Source organism: Pempheris klunzingeri, chromosome 18 (genome assembly GCF_042242105.1).
Source record: "Pempheris klunzingeri isolate RE-2024b chromosome 18, fPemKlu1.hap1, whole genome shotgun sequence".
Lineage (NCBI taxonomy): Eukaryota > Metazoa > Chordata > Actinopteri > Acropomatiformes > Pempheridae > Pempheris > Pempheris klunzingeri.
The window spans coordinates 12,481,312-12,495,884 of record NC_092029.1 but is presented as its reverse complement, the minus strand read 5'-3'; the positions used below and the strand labels follow the sequence as shown (position 1 = coordinate 12,495,884).

General features: G+C 41.0%; 1 protein-coding gene across 1 annotated transcript in view; it reads left to right on the top strand.

Moving 5' to 3' along the window:
* utrn (utrophin) overlaps window positions 1–14,573 on the top strand; it is a 174,787-nt gene that overhangs the window by 7,484 nt on the left and 152,730 nt on the right. The window contains exons 3-7 of the mRNA XM_070849703.1: window positions 9,346–9,407; window positions 10,112–10,204; window positions 11,474–11,551; window positions 13,610–13,702; window positions 14,367–14,539. Of these exons, the coding sequence (XP_070705804.1) occupies window positions 9,346–9,407; window positions 10,112–10,204; window positions 11,474–11,551; window positions 13,610–13,702; window positions 14,367–14,539 (499 nt within the window). The remainder of the gene's footprint in view (window positions 1–9,345; window positions 9,408–10,111; window positions 10,205–11,473; window positions 11,552–13,609; window positions 13,703–14,366; window positions 14,540–14,573) is intronic.

The following is a 14,573-nucleotide window of genomic DNA, read 5'->3' as shown; positions in this document are numbered from 1 at the left end:
TTCATCACAAATTCTTGCAGGACATTGAACATCAAAGAGTGACAGTACTGTTGAAGTTTCCTTTAGGGAAGCAGAAGGGCGGATGTCAATAGTGGAGTCAGTGGCATGTGACAATTTCTGAAATTCTTTTTCTTACTGTTTTTATTCGGCTCTGTGACATGAGAATTGGTATGCCTGTTTTCAAATACGATTTCCCTTCTATTCACTCAAGTTACCAAACATCCAGTAAACAAGCAGCTCTGAACATCATGTAAACTCAAACAATGTTTGTGATGAGACATGAAAATAAAAGGCTCAATTCATATCTTAAAACCATTAGTCAGACGTAAGATTTCAATGTGAAGAAACTATAAGCAGATGAAGAGTGTGTGTGTTTGTGTGTGTGAGAGAGAGTCGGAGACAGAGAGAGCTGTTTATGCCAGTGCACATGCACTCGCACGGCTTCACTCGAGCAGCTCGATGATGGATGCTCTCGGGGTGGTGTGCGAAGCTGGAATGACGGAGAGGGACGCCTGTCTCTTAGTTCACGACTGATGCAGCCCAGTGGAAAATCCCTTTTTAGTCTCCGATTCCTTCCGTCACTGCCAAGGCCAGCCTCACCCAACCCAAATTCATTCCTCTGAGTTGTGACCAGACCAGCTGCCGCAGCTCTCCACGGAAGGAAGTGGATTTAATTCAATCAGACTATGGAAGCTGGTCACGGGTGGACCGGGCCGGTATTCCTCCTCTACTTCCTCATTGTGACGGAAAGGAAAGGAGAAAAATAAAACACAGGAAAACTCACTTTCTCTCTGTTTCCCTCCCCCGTTTCCCTTTACTCCCGCTCCCATCTCTCTCCATTTCACCCTCTCTGTGGGAATCGAATTGTTTGTTCAGTTGCCTCTCATTGACTAAATATGTCAATGAGCAAATGGACTCAGGCCTTTGCTCTGTTCCCTTTTCCACTGCATTGGCTCACAGACCCCATGCCACAGTTTTTACCATATGTCCTGCATTTATTCCAAGTCGTTTTTCTTGTTTGTCAAAGGTTTCATTTTCATATAGACACTAGGAAAGTGGCTGTCGTACCCCGGTGTCAGCGCTGTGTATTAGGGGTTAGGTCACTCTGGAGCTTTTTTTTAATCTGCTGTCACTTTCTGCGACGTGGGAGAATGAGGGCTGTCGTCTCCGTCACTACTTTGTATTTTCAGGGGAGAATCAGCTGTCAGTGACAGGAACACACACACGCACACAAACAAACCTCTATGTCACCTGTCACGCACCTTTTTAATTGACAAGCTGAGGCAGTCCCTGCTCTTGTCACTCACTTTTCTCACCCTGCTATTGTTTGTTTGTGTGTGAGCAAGTGTGTTGATGTCACATCTGACGACCCGGCCCAGCACCCCAAATAAACAGAGCGAGAGCACTCGATAAATGCGCTCACACCTCTACTTCCTCTTTCTCTTTTCTCTACGTTTCTCTCACTCTCCCACCACCACCGCCGCCACCACCACCTTGTCTTCCTGTTCCGGATTTGTTTTTTGTGTCTTTCTCTGTCTTTTTGTGTTTGTTCGTTTTGTTTTTTTTAGAAATAGACCAGCTGTCAGTCATGAATTTGAGTAAGTGGATGGCGTGGAGAAAGCGTAACTTTTTCAGGAGGAAAGGAAAGTCTGGGAATAGTCTTGATCTAGGTAAGTGGATGAACACATCTGTAGTTCTGTCCATCTGCGGAGGAGTTTAACAGCGAATTCAAAGGAGCGTTACAGGAAACTGAGCTGCCTTTCCTCTTAGATAAAGTGGCCGAACACTTTGTGATTTATTTTACTTGTTGATAGGTGCGTACAACTATACTGAATACTGAAAACTGTTTGTAGTTTCTAATAATGTGCTGACATGTATCTTTAGCATCCGTGTGTGACTCAATTATCAACATCCACTTACTGTTTCTTGTGGACCAGCACTGGCATCGGGTTATGTCTTTCACCATATAGAAAGAAAGCCTGTCCTGTGATTGGAAAAAAGTGGATGTTTTGGTCATGAAACTATAGTCTTATTTAACGTTTTCTCACACTGCATCAAATTGAATTGAAATAAATTGTGCATGAGGTTCAAAGTCTCCTTGCCATAGAATATATATATATATATACATATATATGAGGGATTGGATGTGATGATGGTGGGTGTGTGTTGTGGCCCGAATTTTAGAGTTGGGTACATTTCCAGCAAATGCAGAAAGTTCATGCCTCAGCCCCACCACATGGCCTCCACAGCAGTCCTCTGTCTTGTCTGTTTTTGTGTGGTGATCTCTGACTGATATGCCCTGCTTTGTCTCTCTCTCTCATCTTGTCACGGCACTTGTACTCTGTCCTGCTGCACGCAGAGATGGTGCTGAACAGTGTTTATCTGTGTTCATCCCCTATCCCACGGTGCATTAAGACTCACCACCCCTGGCTTGCCCTGTCCTGTTCTGCTCTGCCCCCGGTCTGTTTCCCTTTCATTGACAGGGTCCCTCTTTCCCTCCCCTCTCTCTTTGCTGCGGCATTCTTCTGATCCTTTCCTCCTTTGCTGGTCAAGGAGCGGCAGAGGCAGAGGAGAGAGGAGGAGAAGGAGGCAGGAATGTCCGTTTTGCGCTGATACTCTTGGACTATCTCTTCCCACTCTAGGTTTTGCTTTCGCTGCTTCTTCGGCTCAGCATTGTGTCATCTTATGGTAAAAGATGGCAGAGCATGGGCTCAAACTCAGAGGTAGGAACTTTTGATAGGTGTGTGATACATGGCTCGGTGGCAGATAGGTGTGCCGCAGGTGGTGCTGTCAGGTGTGGTCGACTCAGGCTGGAGACATTGGTGACAAATGCTCTGTAGTTTTAGTGCTTTCCTGCAATCTGAGCAAGGTGTATGCAAGCTGCGAACAACTTGGATAGAATAGGGGGGCTTGTTATCAACAGAAGAAGTTTTTTAAGTATTGAAGGTTGCCATTTCATTTTTACTATTATATGTACTTTCTACTTCTCGTCAGTAAATGCACTAAAAATACTACAGGTACAGTTTAGATATTCTATATACTTTTGAGCTAATTGAAAACATGCCTTTTATTCATAACTTGTTTTCAGATTTAAATAATGTTTTTGTAACCTGGTGTATATTTAAATCATGTGCTTAGTTGTTTTTTAAAGAGAGGTATACAAAGATGAAAGCTCTGCCTGCCTTTATATTGAAAAACCAATAGTGTTAAGAGTTGAAGCCAGTCAGACTCACTTGCACACTACAGATTCATTTTCCATTCTCTTTCTCTTCTCATCTTGCAAGCCACAGCCACAGTGATTTACAGTTTGCTTGTTACATCTCCGCCAACTTCACTATCTCTCCGTACCCCTACAGCTCACCCTTCTTGTTCACCCCTAATTACACCCATCCACGCACCTATGCACACCACAGAGGTGTTTTTCAAGCTGCTAAGTGGGGATATGAGCTAATCTTTCTGGACGTTGGAAGTGTTTTCCCTACAAATTCCCAGGTCTTGGCGAGAGAAGAGTGTCAACAAGGCTGTGCCGGCTGGGACAAGCTCAGACAAGTGACCACTGGAGGGAGGAGGGAGGAATGCAGGGGAAATTATAGGAATTCTAAGCATTCCGAGCAACCTATTGAGTCAAAATACAACACATCTCTGCCATCAAACTGTAAACAGGATTTCATTTTATGTGCACCTCCTTGTATAGTATTTTTAAGATAAGTGATGGGCAATGGTTCACTTGAAAGCCTAACAGTGTGATTGTTGTAGGACTGTGTGTGTGTCTTGTGGAAGGATTACTGCCCTGCAATAGGCTGTGGGTGGTGCTGTGCTGGAAGCCAGGACTGCCAACAGCTGAGCGTCCTTCTTGACTCCCATTAAGTTCAAATTCACTCTGGGAAACTTTTATGTGCAACTTTTGTTTGAGAGTTGTTTGACTGCCAGGACATAAATTTTCCTTCATTTTTCATCACCAATGATCTCAGTAAAATGTATACTTTGCATCCAGTTTCACAAAAAAAAAAATCCTGATACATTGACTTTGAACATCATGACAGCTTTCAAACACACATTCCTGTTGGTTTTCTGACCATTAAACCTTAAGTGAAGCTGATACTGGGGCTAAATGTATGGCTGCTCAGTTAAGTGTGTTCATTCAGTGGCCACACATGTATTTTAAGGCTGTACCGAAACAATTAAGTTTTAGCTGTTAAGTATAACTTTGCTGAGGATAATTGCTGCTCAGTGGTGCGGCTAAACTTTGTAAATATCTCTATTTGTTTAAGCTCCTAGCGCTCGTGTTTACCGTGTGATGCTGCCGTGGAAACCCTGATGGGTTGTTTGATTTTCACCTCAGTGCCTCCCACCGTTTCCCCCCTTTCCCTGCTGCGTGGTAACAGGCTCTCTCCACCTGTGAGAGGGAGGGATATACTATTAGACTGGTGCTGTATATTTTATGTGTCTGCTCTGTGTTCCCAGCTGGCTGCTGGTGATTTTTTTTTTTTTCCCTTTCCATGTTATGTCATCTTTTGAGTTTTTTTGGGGTTAATTCTTCTCAGTGTTGTCAAGGCTTGCTTATGCAATGCTGGTCAGTACTGGGGCAAGGACAGTGGAGCAGCTTGGTACTTGATATATATCTAGATATATAAACTAAACTTGTTTTTTTTTTTGTGTTAAAGGAAAGCTCTACAATTGGGCCGTGAACATTATTACAATTGGTCTTTTTGTTTGGAAGGGAACCCTGTACATAACCTGAAAGACAACACTGTAGTGTTCTTGCTGCAGGGTCAGCATGCATGTGTGTATATAACAATATATTTAGAGCATGCATGTGCTCAGTGAGCTGTGAGAAGACAGCTGTGGGATTACTCTTCCTGATGTAATCACTACTTCCTGTTTGGCTGTTGAGGAAGAGAAACGTGTTTCTCAGTGCATTAACTGCACATGATTCATGACACATGAAAGTGTATTCCTGTAAACTCTGCTTACACTAATGTGTGTGAGTGTGTGTGGCTCGGTTATGTGAAATATAATGACTGATTATTCGACAGGAGTTGGCTATTTGCTCTGCAAACAAATGTGCCCATGACTCTCTTGCTTCACTGTGCTAGTGCAGTTTGTTCATTTCTACTCACTGGGCTGGTAGGACATCTTTATCATATGACCAAGTGACCCATAAAGATTGTTCTAGTGAAAGCTTTTCCAGAGTGGTGCCAGTAGTCTTGAATAGGACCAGGCAAATATTTTACTTTTTAATATTAGCAGCACCTCACATTCAGTTTGGTTCTGAATGTCGACCTTTTCTGTTTGACTTAAGCTGATGATTAAAAGACAACGTTTATATGTATATGGATTCTATACAGTAAGATCATGCTTTACTGATTTCCCCAGTACTAGACAACCGCTATGCAGATTGTTTATCCCCCAAAAAATCAACCACTTGATAAGCCCAAAGACTGATTGAATTCAAACTGATATATAAACTGACATATATATATGATATTTTTTGTGCACCAGGCTAAGATGACATGTTTGACAAGCATAAATTAGCAGCAGCAGTGGATTCAAATTACAAGTTAAGCACCAAGGAATTTGATGTGGAGTCTCTGAAATCAGTCAACTGTACACTGCAGAATACATTCGCTTTATAGCACCAAGAGGATCACGATTTATTATTGTTGTTGTTATAGACTCTAATAAGTGGTATTTCATGGCCCCGGCATAAGTAACCAGACTAATTAGACCATCACTTACAGGTTTTAGACATCAAATTAATATTGTTGTGTAATGCTGGGTCTTCTACCTCATTAGCTTGAAGCTTTAATACTCAGGTGAAGATGAAGATGAAGCTTAAAGTTTCTCAGGTCAGGTCTCAGTGAACGGCACAAACACACATACCACTTGTCAGTCACAAAGACATAAATTGAGGACCACAGCTGGTTTGACAGTTTGCTTACAACTAACTAAGTGTGTGTAGGTTTATTTTCCCTACAATATAAGTGTCAGCATATAAGTGGTATATATCATATCCATGGCTAAGGTACTTGTGTGGGCAGATGTAAAAAGTCATAAGCAAAGTAACACAGGGGGACATGTGTAATGGTGTATTAATGTTGTATATACAGACTTCCATTGGAAAGGGCATTTTTTTCCCCTCTCTTTCTCACACACACACACACACACACACACACACACACTCTTGAACACGCTTGCACACACACAGCCCTGCCGCTGCTTTGATCCGTCCAGCAGTAAGACATTCCTGTGCTGTGGTGAGTAGGAGCAGCGGACAGATTGAGGGGGAGCAGCGTATATGAATCGAATGTATTGTCCTGTCAAGGTGGTATGGTGGAGAGCCCAGGAGACCTGAGCCCAGAGGGACCCTCTCCTAAGGGGCCTCAGAGGCCCTCCACAGGGTGCCGATAAGGCTGTATGGACAGGAGGCGTCCACATAGGGCTTTTTATAAAAGGAAAATTGATATTGTGCTGAAAGTATGCCTGTACCATACCTGTCCTGCTCCTCGTGCTCCTTGTTGTTTTCGAAATGTTCGAGCCAGCATTTTTCTCTCCCTCTGGCTGCATCTCTATATCTCTTTGGCTCTCGTTTTTTTTTTTTTGCTTTGTTTTGTCTTGCCTGCCTGTCTTTCTTTCTTCCTCTTTCCTCGTCGATCAGGACATATTTAAGCATTCCAGCTGTAAGTTGTCCACTGTGATTGAATGCCATCAGTTATTTTTCAACAAGATCCCTTCTTTGTCTCCTGTATCCTTTTCTCCTTCATCTTCATATTTCATCACCTCCTTCAGCCATCACCTCTTTGTATTCTTCACCTCCTAAGAAACAATCCTCTAGGTACTATTGTTGTTTCCTGAGATTTATGTGGAAAATGGGTCAACGTACTCTCAGGAGGCCCTTTTACAGTATTACGGGTCAGAGCACTTTAAAGACAATGGCACAGAGAAGAGGACACAGTGCAAGTGTGCACCAGTCAAGGCAACTAGCCTCTCCTGCTTTTGGCCCCACCTCAAAATCTCACCCTTCCTGTTGTCTCCTTCCTCAGAAATAACTGTCCATACTGGCCATCTCAGCCCCAGTTATCTTCTCCTCTGGTCTTCATGACATTTCATTTTCATTAAAATTATGTTTGCTTGCTGTGAATGGCACACAGAAAAACTAGAAAAATCTAAGATTATTATTGCCTTTGCCATGTATACATATGTATGAATATTATGACACTAGATAATAGGATTACTTGACAACTAAAATGTTAGTATCAGGTCAGTTAATTAATTAATGTATACCCAATTTATGGAATTTCATGACAAGATGTAAAATGTAGGAACCATATTTTGTCTTCCTCCCACTTCTTTCATATCATGTCAAAGTATGTGTATATATATATTTTTATTTGTAAAATTACAGTTTTTTTCTCAAAGGGCTTTACACTTTGTATCCTTCCCCCTATCTTGATGACAAAAAAGCCCCCCAAAAATCCTCCTGTCCTCCTCCACCATTCATCTCACCCTCTCACCTCTTCACCTCTCTCACCCCCACCTCTGGCCTCCCCTTGCAGTACGTTCTTGTTTTTATGCCCCTTTTCACCCTGCCAGCGACTGCGCGCATGCACACACACACACACACACACACACAACATACACTCCACACACACCAAACAAAGAAGCCGACCACTGCTGGGGCTGGTGATTCTAACCTTTGACATTTTGTTCAATTCATGGTGCTTTACACAGCGGCAAGTTGAATGACAGTGGCAGTTTTACGCTCATCCACACATACACTTTTACCACTTCTCCACCCCTTGATTACAGACCTCCGTCACGGTGCTCAGAAGCATTTCTTTTTCGACCCATTCCCTCAGGTGTACAATTCTGGTGCGGACAGACAAGTTCATGAACTTCTTATTTAGGAGGCTATAGTGCAGTAAGGGCACAAGGGCAAGTAAAAAACAAAACTTTTATTTATGTTTCTGAGTTATATGTTTGCTGACACAGTGACACGTACCACCCATTCCTTCAGGTGTACAGTTCTGTATAATCGTGTCGTTGTGGACGTTCATACTGCTGCTGGACTTTGGTTGTTTGAGTGTCATCATGTGGCTGCAATGATTTGATGTACTGCTCTGTAGTTAAATGATCCACCACTCTACATCCTGTGATTGTTGATTACATGACTGTGTCTCCTTATATGAAATTAATTCTCTCTAAGGCATCTAAAGACCCGTCCTGTTTCATTTGATTAGACTGAAAATAATAATTCTTCATATTTAGTCTTTAGATATTGTCATTGTCAAGTGTATGGATTGTATAGATAGATGACAAGTGCCCATCACAAGTCACCGGAGTCCAAAGTACAGATGCACATGTGCAACTTTTCCTGTTTTCGTGCTGATTCCTGAGTTCAGGAAAGTGGAAATCTGTTGTAATTGGTATATCTTTTGAAACATTACTTAACAAATTACTTAAAATCCTAAAAATGCTGTTAATCAAAGTCGAAAATCTATTTCCATGCAGTGCTTAATGATGTGACAATTGACACAAAAGTGATCATCACTGATGTACACTGTTCAGAACGTCTGCAGAGGCCTCCTGTTATGAATCTAATCTTCAGCTATGATTTGTAAAACATTCATTCTAATTTTCTCCATTATATCCAGAAGCTAAAAGAAACGATAAAGATATAAATATAGTCGTAATCCTTTACATTGATTCTTTTCCTCCATACTCTTTTAAATGTAGAACAAAGTAGAAAAGTCATTTTTTTAAGTCAAGTCCATGGGTTTGTATGAGCAACTCTGATCCATTACAAGAGCCAGCCATCACCCAGTCACATCAAAGCAGCTGACCCTCTGCCTGACACACAATGAGGCCTTCTTACAGAGCCACGTTGGAAAGAATAAAGAAGGAGCAGGGAAGGAGGAGAATGTGAAATATTTGTACAATTATATTCAGAGACCAGTGAATCATTATATATGGGCAATAGCGTGTGCACACATGCAAATTACCTGTTTTAGACAACATGGCGTGTTACCATTGCTGCTGATATGGCACAGCTTTTGGCATTTTCTCCACGTTACTCAAATGTAATTTTCTGATGTTCCAGCCACATTGATCATGATGCTTTTAGGCCATCTCGCTTCCAGCTATAATTACCATTTACCAGGCAGCACGCCAGTGTGAGAGTGAATTTGGCCAGTTTGTTCCTGACATAAACCAGTGTAAATGGACTTTTAGGGTCAACGACATTCTTTTTCTGCCATCGTTAGACTAACAATACCAACTGGCGGTGTATAACTTTTGATAAACCTGTTGACCTTTCTGACCACCACTCTTCTTTCTGTTCCACAGATGAGCATGATGCAGTACAGAAGAAAACATTCACCAAATGGATAAATGCACAGTTCTCCAAGGTAACGTGAAAGATTGTAAACCAGTTCAAATCAATGACAAACTTTTATAGCCTAGTTGAAACACAGTAGAAAATGCAAATGTATTTAGAAAGCCCAACTCGTGTACAGTGGGATATTTATATGATAAACAGCTGTAAACAGTTATCTGTGCACTAAACGTGACAAAAATAGAGTCGTGGGTTGATTGAACTGCAAATTTTCAGAATAAAGATCTTAACGCACTTTTGTTTTAATACACATCTTAGTCCACCCAACAACACTCAGGACGCTAATGGCTTCTGTGTGGTCCTGTATCTCATTATTCTCATAAACACATTAACTGATCTTTTTAAATATTTGCACTCGTCAGACAGGCTAACATAATCTCTGAAGCTCTTAAACGCTCTTAGTTTCACTCTCGATCTTCTCTTCTCTGTGCTTTAAATGGTTTTATATTGTTAAACATCTATGATAGATACAGTTCTCTTTTTCTTCTTTATATTTGACGCTTTCTAATTCCTGCCAAATCTATCTGTATCAGTAGCTGCTTCATGGTTCATGTGTGCGACCTGCATAGAGTTGTGAAGTCCACTCTCACATAGTCCCATAGTAAATATCCACATTCCTGTGTTTTATCAAATATTAGTCTACACCCACGATGAGGGTCTGAGCTCTCATCCTTGGTGTAGACTAAAAGCTGTATGTGTGCTGTTTTTTCCAATCAGACAGGGAAGACACCCATCAAGGACATGTTCTCTGACCTGAGGGATGGGAGGAAGCTGCTGGACCTGCTGGAGGGTCTCACTGACACTGTCCTGGTGAGTTTGTGTATGTGTGTATTAAGGTTTGCAGGCCCTTTTGTCCCACCATAACCAACAAATTATTATAAAGTGAGTCACCTGACACTAGAATTCCTGAGATTTGTTTAGCTCCATTACCACTGATTTATCTAATCAGTACCTAATCGTTATCATAGACGCTCGCCAAAGTTTAACAAAACATATTTGCTGTGTGAGTGCATTTTGTCAAGCTGGACAACACTGATATCAAGCAAGGGTGTTAACACCACTAAAATGCTCATGAGTTTTCTGACAATGCACACAATGAAATTACAGGAGCGTAGTGTTTGTGTAGCTGAAATGTGCCTGCTGCCTCCTCAAGTCAGTACAAGCTCATGCATTACCTCATGCTAAAGCTAATGTAAACATCGGAACAACACAGGGGGCCTCAGCAGATGTATTTTGTATCCTGGAACAGAGGGAGCCAAATTAAGAGCAGATGTTTTGCAAACACATTATTTCTCCCATTTCATCAATTGACAAGTAGATATATTATAGTAGTATATTTTTCTGAACTTATTTACTTTGTACATAAGCAAATAAGTAAATACTTATTTGTTTTACATTTTTTCACCATTACATTTGTATTTCTACAATGATCAGCCATGTGCTTACGAGCACAGCATAGATTTCTGTTTTTTTAGGGTGTTCCTTTTTATCAGCGTCCCCTCGCTGTTACCTCTCCAGCTGCATATCTGCTTGCTAGCACCTGCTGCCATACTAAGTGCCAACTGTGCATGTACACACACACTCTCTCTCTGATACAAGAATACTAATTCTATAATTGGGTGCTAATGAGTAGTTGAGGTATGTGAGGACTTAAAAAGAATGTGCAGTCGGGAGCTATTCATCCCTATTCCATTCTTTCCATAAGTTGGCCCGTGGATGCTGCTGATAGGGTAATGAGTGTGTTGAACGTATGGTAGGAAACACTCTGCTGAGTGATTGCATACCTTAGGTGTAGAAAAAGCCTCACATTGTACATTTTACTCCCTGGTTTGACCTTGAACTAAGTTATTTTACTTGTGTAAAATAACTCACACTGTCACTAGTGTGAGTGTAAATTAATATGTCTTAGATTCTATTCACCATCAATTGAAACCACTGAAACAATATTAACTGTCAAAGTGAACACAAGCTCAAACTGTTGAATTACATTAGTTTTGGATCCCTGAAGCCTAATGACTGGCTAGTGAACGTGGTGACACGTGCTGTCACCTGATTTGTGCTTTGCTTCCTGTTCCTTAGACCAAAGAGAGAGGCTCCACCAGAGTGCACGCTCTCAACAATGTCAACAAAGTGCTTCAAGTCCTGCATCAAAACAATGTGAGTACTTGGTGTTTTTAACAGTTTTTTTTTCACTATTGTTGCATCAGCTGCTGTTGCGTGTATGCTACCAGCCAAATCAGGCTTAGTGGAATCAGATTCCATGAAGGCCAAAGAGTCTGCAGAGTTTCATTTTAGCCTCACAGTACTGCAAAGAAGGAATAAATTAGCTGCTGTTGTGTTTTGTTGAATGTAAAACCTAGATACTCTTTGGTTATTTGCAGCCAAGATGAAACTTGCTTGATTCAAACAATAATACTTCCTGAAACAATACAAGACTACATGTTCACTTGTGGCTTTTTATCTGAATGTTTCATTGTGTCTACATTGTGTTCTGTACTATCTGTCTGCCCCCTTCACTCCGTTGCTTCCTCATCTCTCCCCTTCTCTGTGTACAATAGTTGGCCTTAATGCCTTGACCTCAGCAGTGGGAGATAATGGGCGTTCCATGTTCATGGGAAGTAGCAGAGGGTGGATTTTGCATGAAACCCCTGCTAGAGACTGTTATTGGGTAGCTGAGCTGAGTTCCACCAGGCTTTTAAGGAATAACTCGCCAACTATTTTCAATTTGGGGTTTGAAATGTCTAGTAGGTACATAAAGTTTTGGAATAGATGCAGCAAATTGCCTTGGCCAGCAGGCGCGAACAAGCTGCAAACGAGCTAGAATGGCTGTAATCTAATTCTTTGAGGCACCATGCCAGTCAAATCACATCCACTAAAAGCTCTTCTTTTTGCCACTGACAGGTTCAGGTTGTTATTCAAAGTGTCTGACAACATTATTGAAATGATCCCTATGGAGACAGACCTGTAAAATCCTTTTTACTTAACCAGAACCAGCCGTTGTCTATTGACAAAAACAGTAATTTTATCTCACAGAACACGGGAGTTGTTGTTCTACCGCTGTCTTGATTGGTTAGTTTGTATTGTATCATTTTGGTGTTTTAAAGAGTTAGCTTAGATCAGAACTTATGTGTTTAAAACCAAAGTCACAGCAAGTAGACTTTGAAATGTTTTTGAAAATAAATACTTATTGGTTCAAAGTATAGAAATCACATGCATCATTGAAATGTGATTTCATGTTCAACCCATACAATAACTAGACTTTCACATTTAATATGAGTCTGTATCTAAAAAGCAGCATTGAAAAAATGTGTTACTTATAATCCATAGGTGCAAGAAGCAAGATATGTTTTTGGCTTCAACATGTCTTAGGTGGTCAAAAACGAAGGAATACAACATGTGAAGCTTTTTCACTGCCAACTGCAATGTGCATAACAATTACCAAAATTGTCATCTGCAATCATGTTGACCCAGACCGCCCTTTGCATTTATAGCATTTGTTTTATTGCAGTATCATTTATTGCCTGTCTGCTGTCTGATGATTAGAGGTTAATTATGAGTGAGGGAGTGTTGCTGGGTTGTACTTCATCACAGGGCAGTATGTCCTAATTTAGTGGTTAGGGGTGGAAATGTATATGTGAGCTTCTGTGTGTGTGTGTGTGTGTGTGTGTGTGTGAGATAGAGAGAGAGACGCTGGCACTAATTGGGAAAAGAGATGGGTCAGAGGTCACTTTTTAGTTTGACCAGACACTTGACCTCATGTTACACTCTGTGCCTTGATCCTCACTAAAATATTTATATGTAATCAGGCCACACTTGGCTTGTCCATATATGATAAGTGTCTGACAACTCTGCAGACACACTTTATAGGTAGCATTATGAGGGTGGTCAGAAGTATTTGGCTATAGCAGTATGGGCACTCATTATGATTTGAAGCAATGTTATTTACTCCACTGCATAAAGAAACTCACAAAAGTGTTGTAACAACCCTTATTACCAGCTTAATTTTGAAAGGATATTATGATTACAGCAAACAAAAAAAAGGTTCTCTTGAGAAGATTTTATGCTGAGTGCAAGTGGGTTGGCTTTCCAATTAATCTGCTCAAAAGAGTATTAATTTCTACTTTACGACTAATACACAACTTTGTACTCTTACTTGTGTTATTAATTACTTCTTTTTTAACAAGTCTCTGTCTTGTTGTCTGTCACCCCCATCAGGTTGATCTTGTAAACATAGGAGGGACAGATATAGTTGATGGGAATCACAAGCTGACCCTGGGCCTCATCTGGAGTATTATCCTTCACTGGCAGGTGAGCACACAAACACGTTCTGTACATGTGCTGTCACCTTCTTTCCCCCCACACCCACACCTACACACACACACCTACACACACACACACACACACACACACACACACACACACACACTCTCATTAATGTTTGCTCTGACTATGAACTTACAATTCACTGAGGGATCCAAAATGCAGATGATGGAAAAAAGTTTTGATTAAAGGGTTTGAGCACTGCAAGCTCCTTCAATATTAGTTTGTCGTTATTCCTTCATTATTACTTGTTTACATTAATCATACCTGTCACTACATGCACTATAATTTTATGGTGTGTGTGTGTTTTATGGTGTGTTGTTGCATTGTCATAGCAAACCTGGTGTTCAATCCTAATCCTCTCATATCATTCATTACAAACATCTGTGCCAATTGCAGTGGGCATGAAGAAAATTGTAATACCTGATTTCTTTTTAAAAAACAGTTTTATATATGCAGAAACGCAATGTTTAGAAATTTCTTCTGGCTTGTTGTTGGAAAATTATCACTTTCTATATCAACAAAAACCATAAACAACCAGAACAACTACTATATGTAAGTCACAGTAAAGAAATGAAATCAAAACAATTCTATGTGTTTTAATCTTGTTTTTTTCACCCATAGTAATGTGTGTTTTTCCATGTTCACGTAGGTTAAAGACATCATGAAGGATATCATGTCCAACCTGCAGCAGACAAACAGTGAGAAGATCTTACTGAGCTGGGTACGCCAGTGCACACGCTCATACCCCGAGGTCAATGTGCTGAACTTCACCACCAGCTGGGCTGACGGCCTCGCTCTCAACAGCATCTTACACCACTTCAGGTGAGGAGGGATTATAAGCCCCTTTTCCACTGCC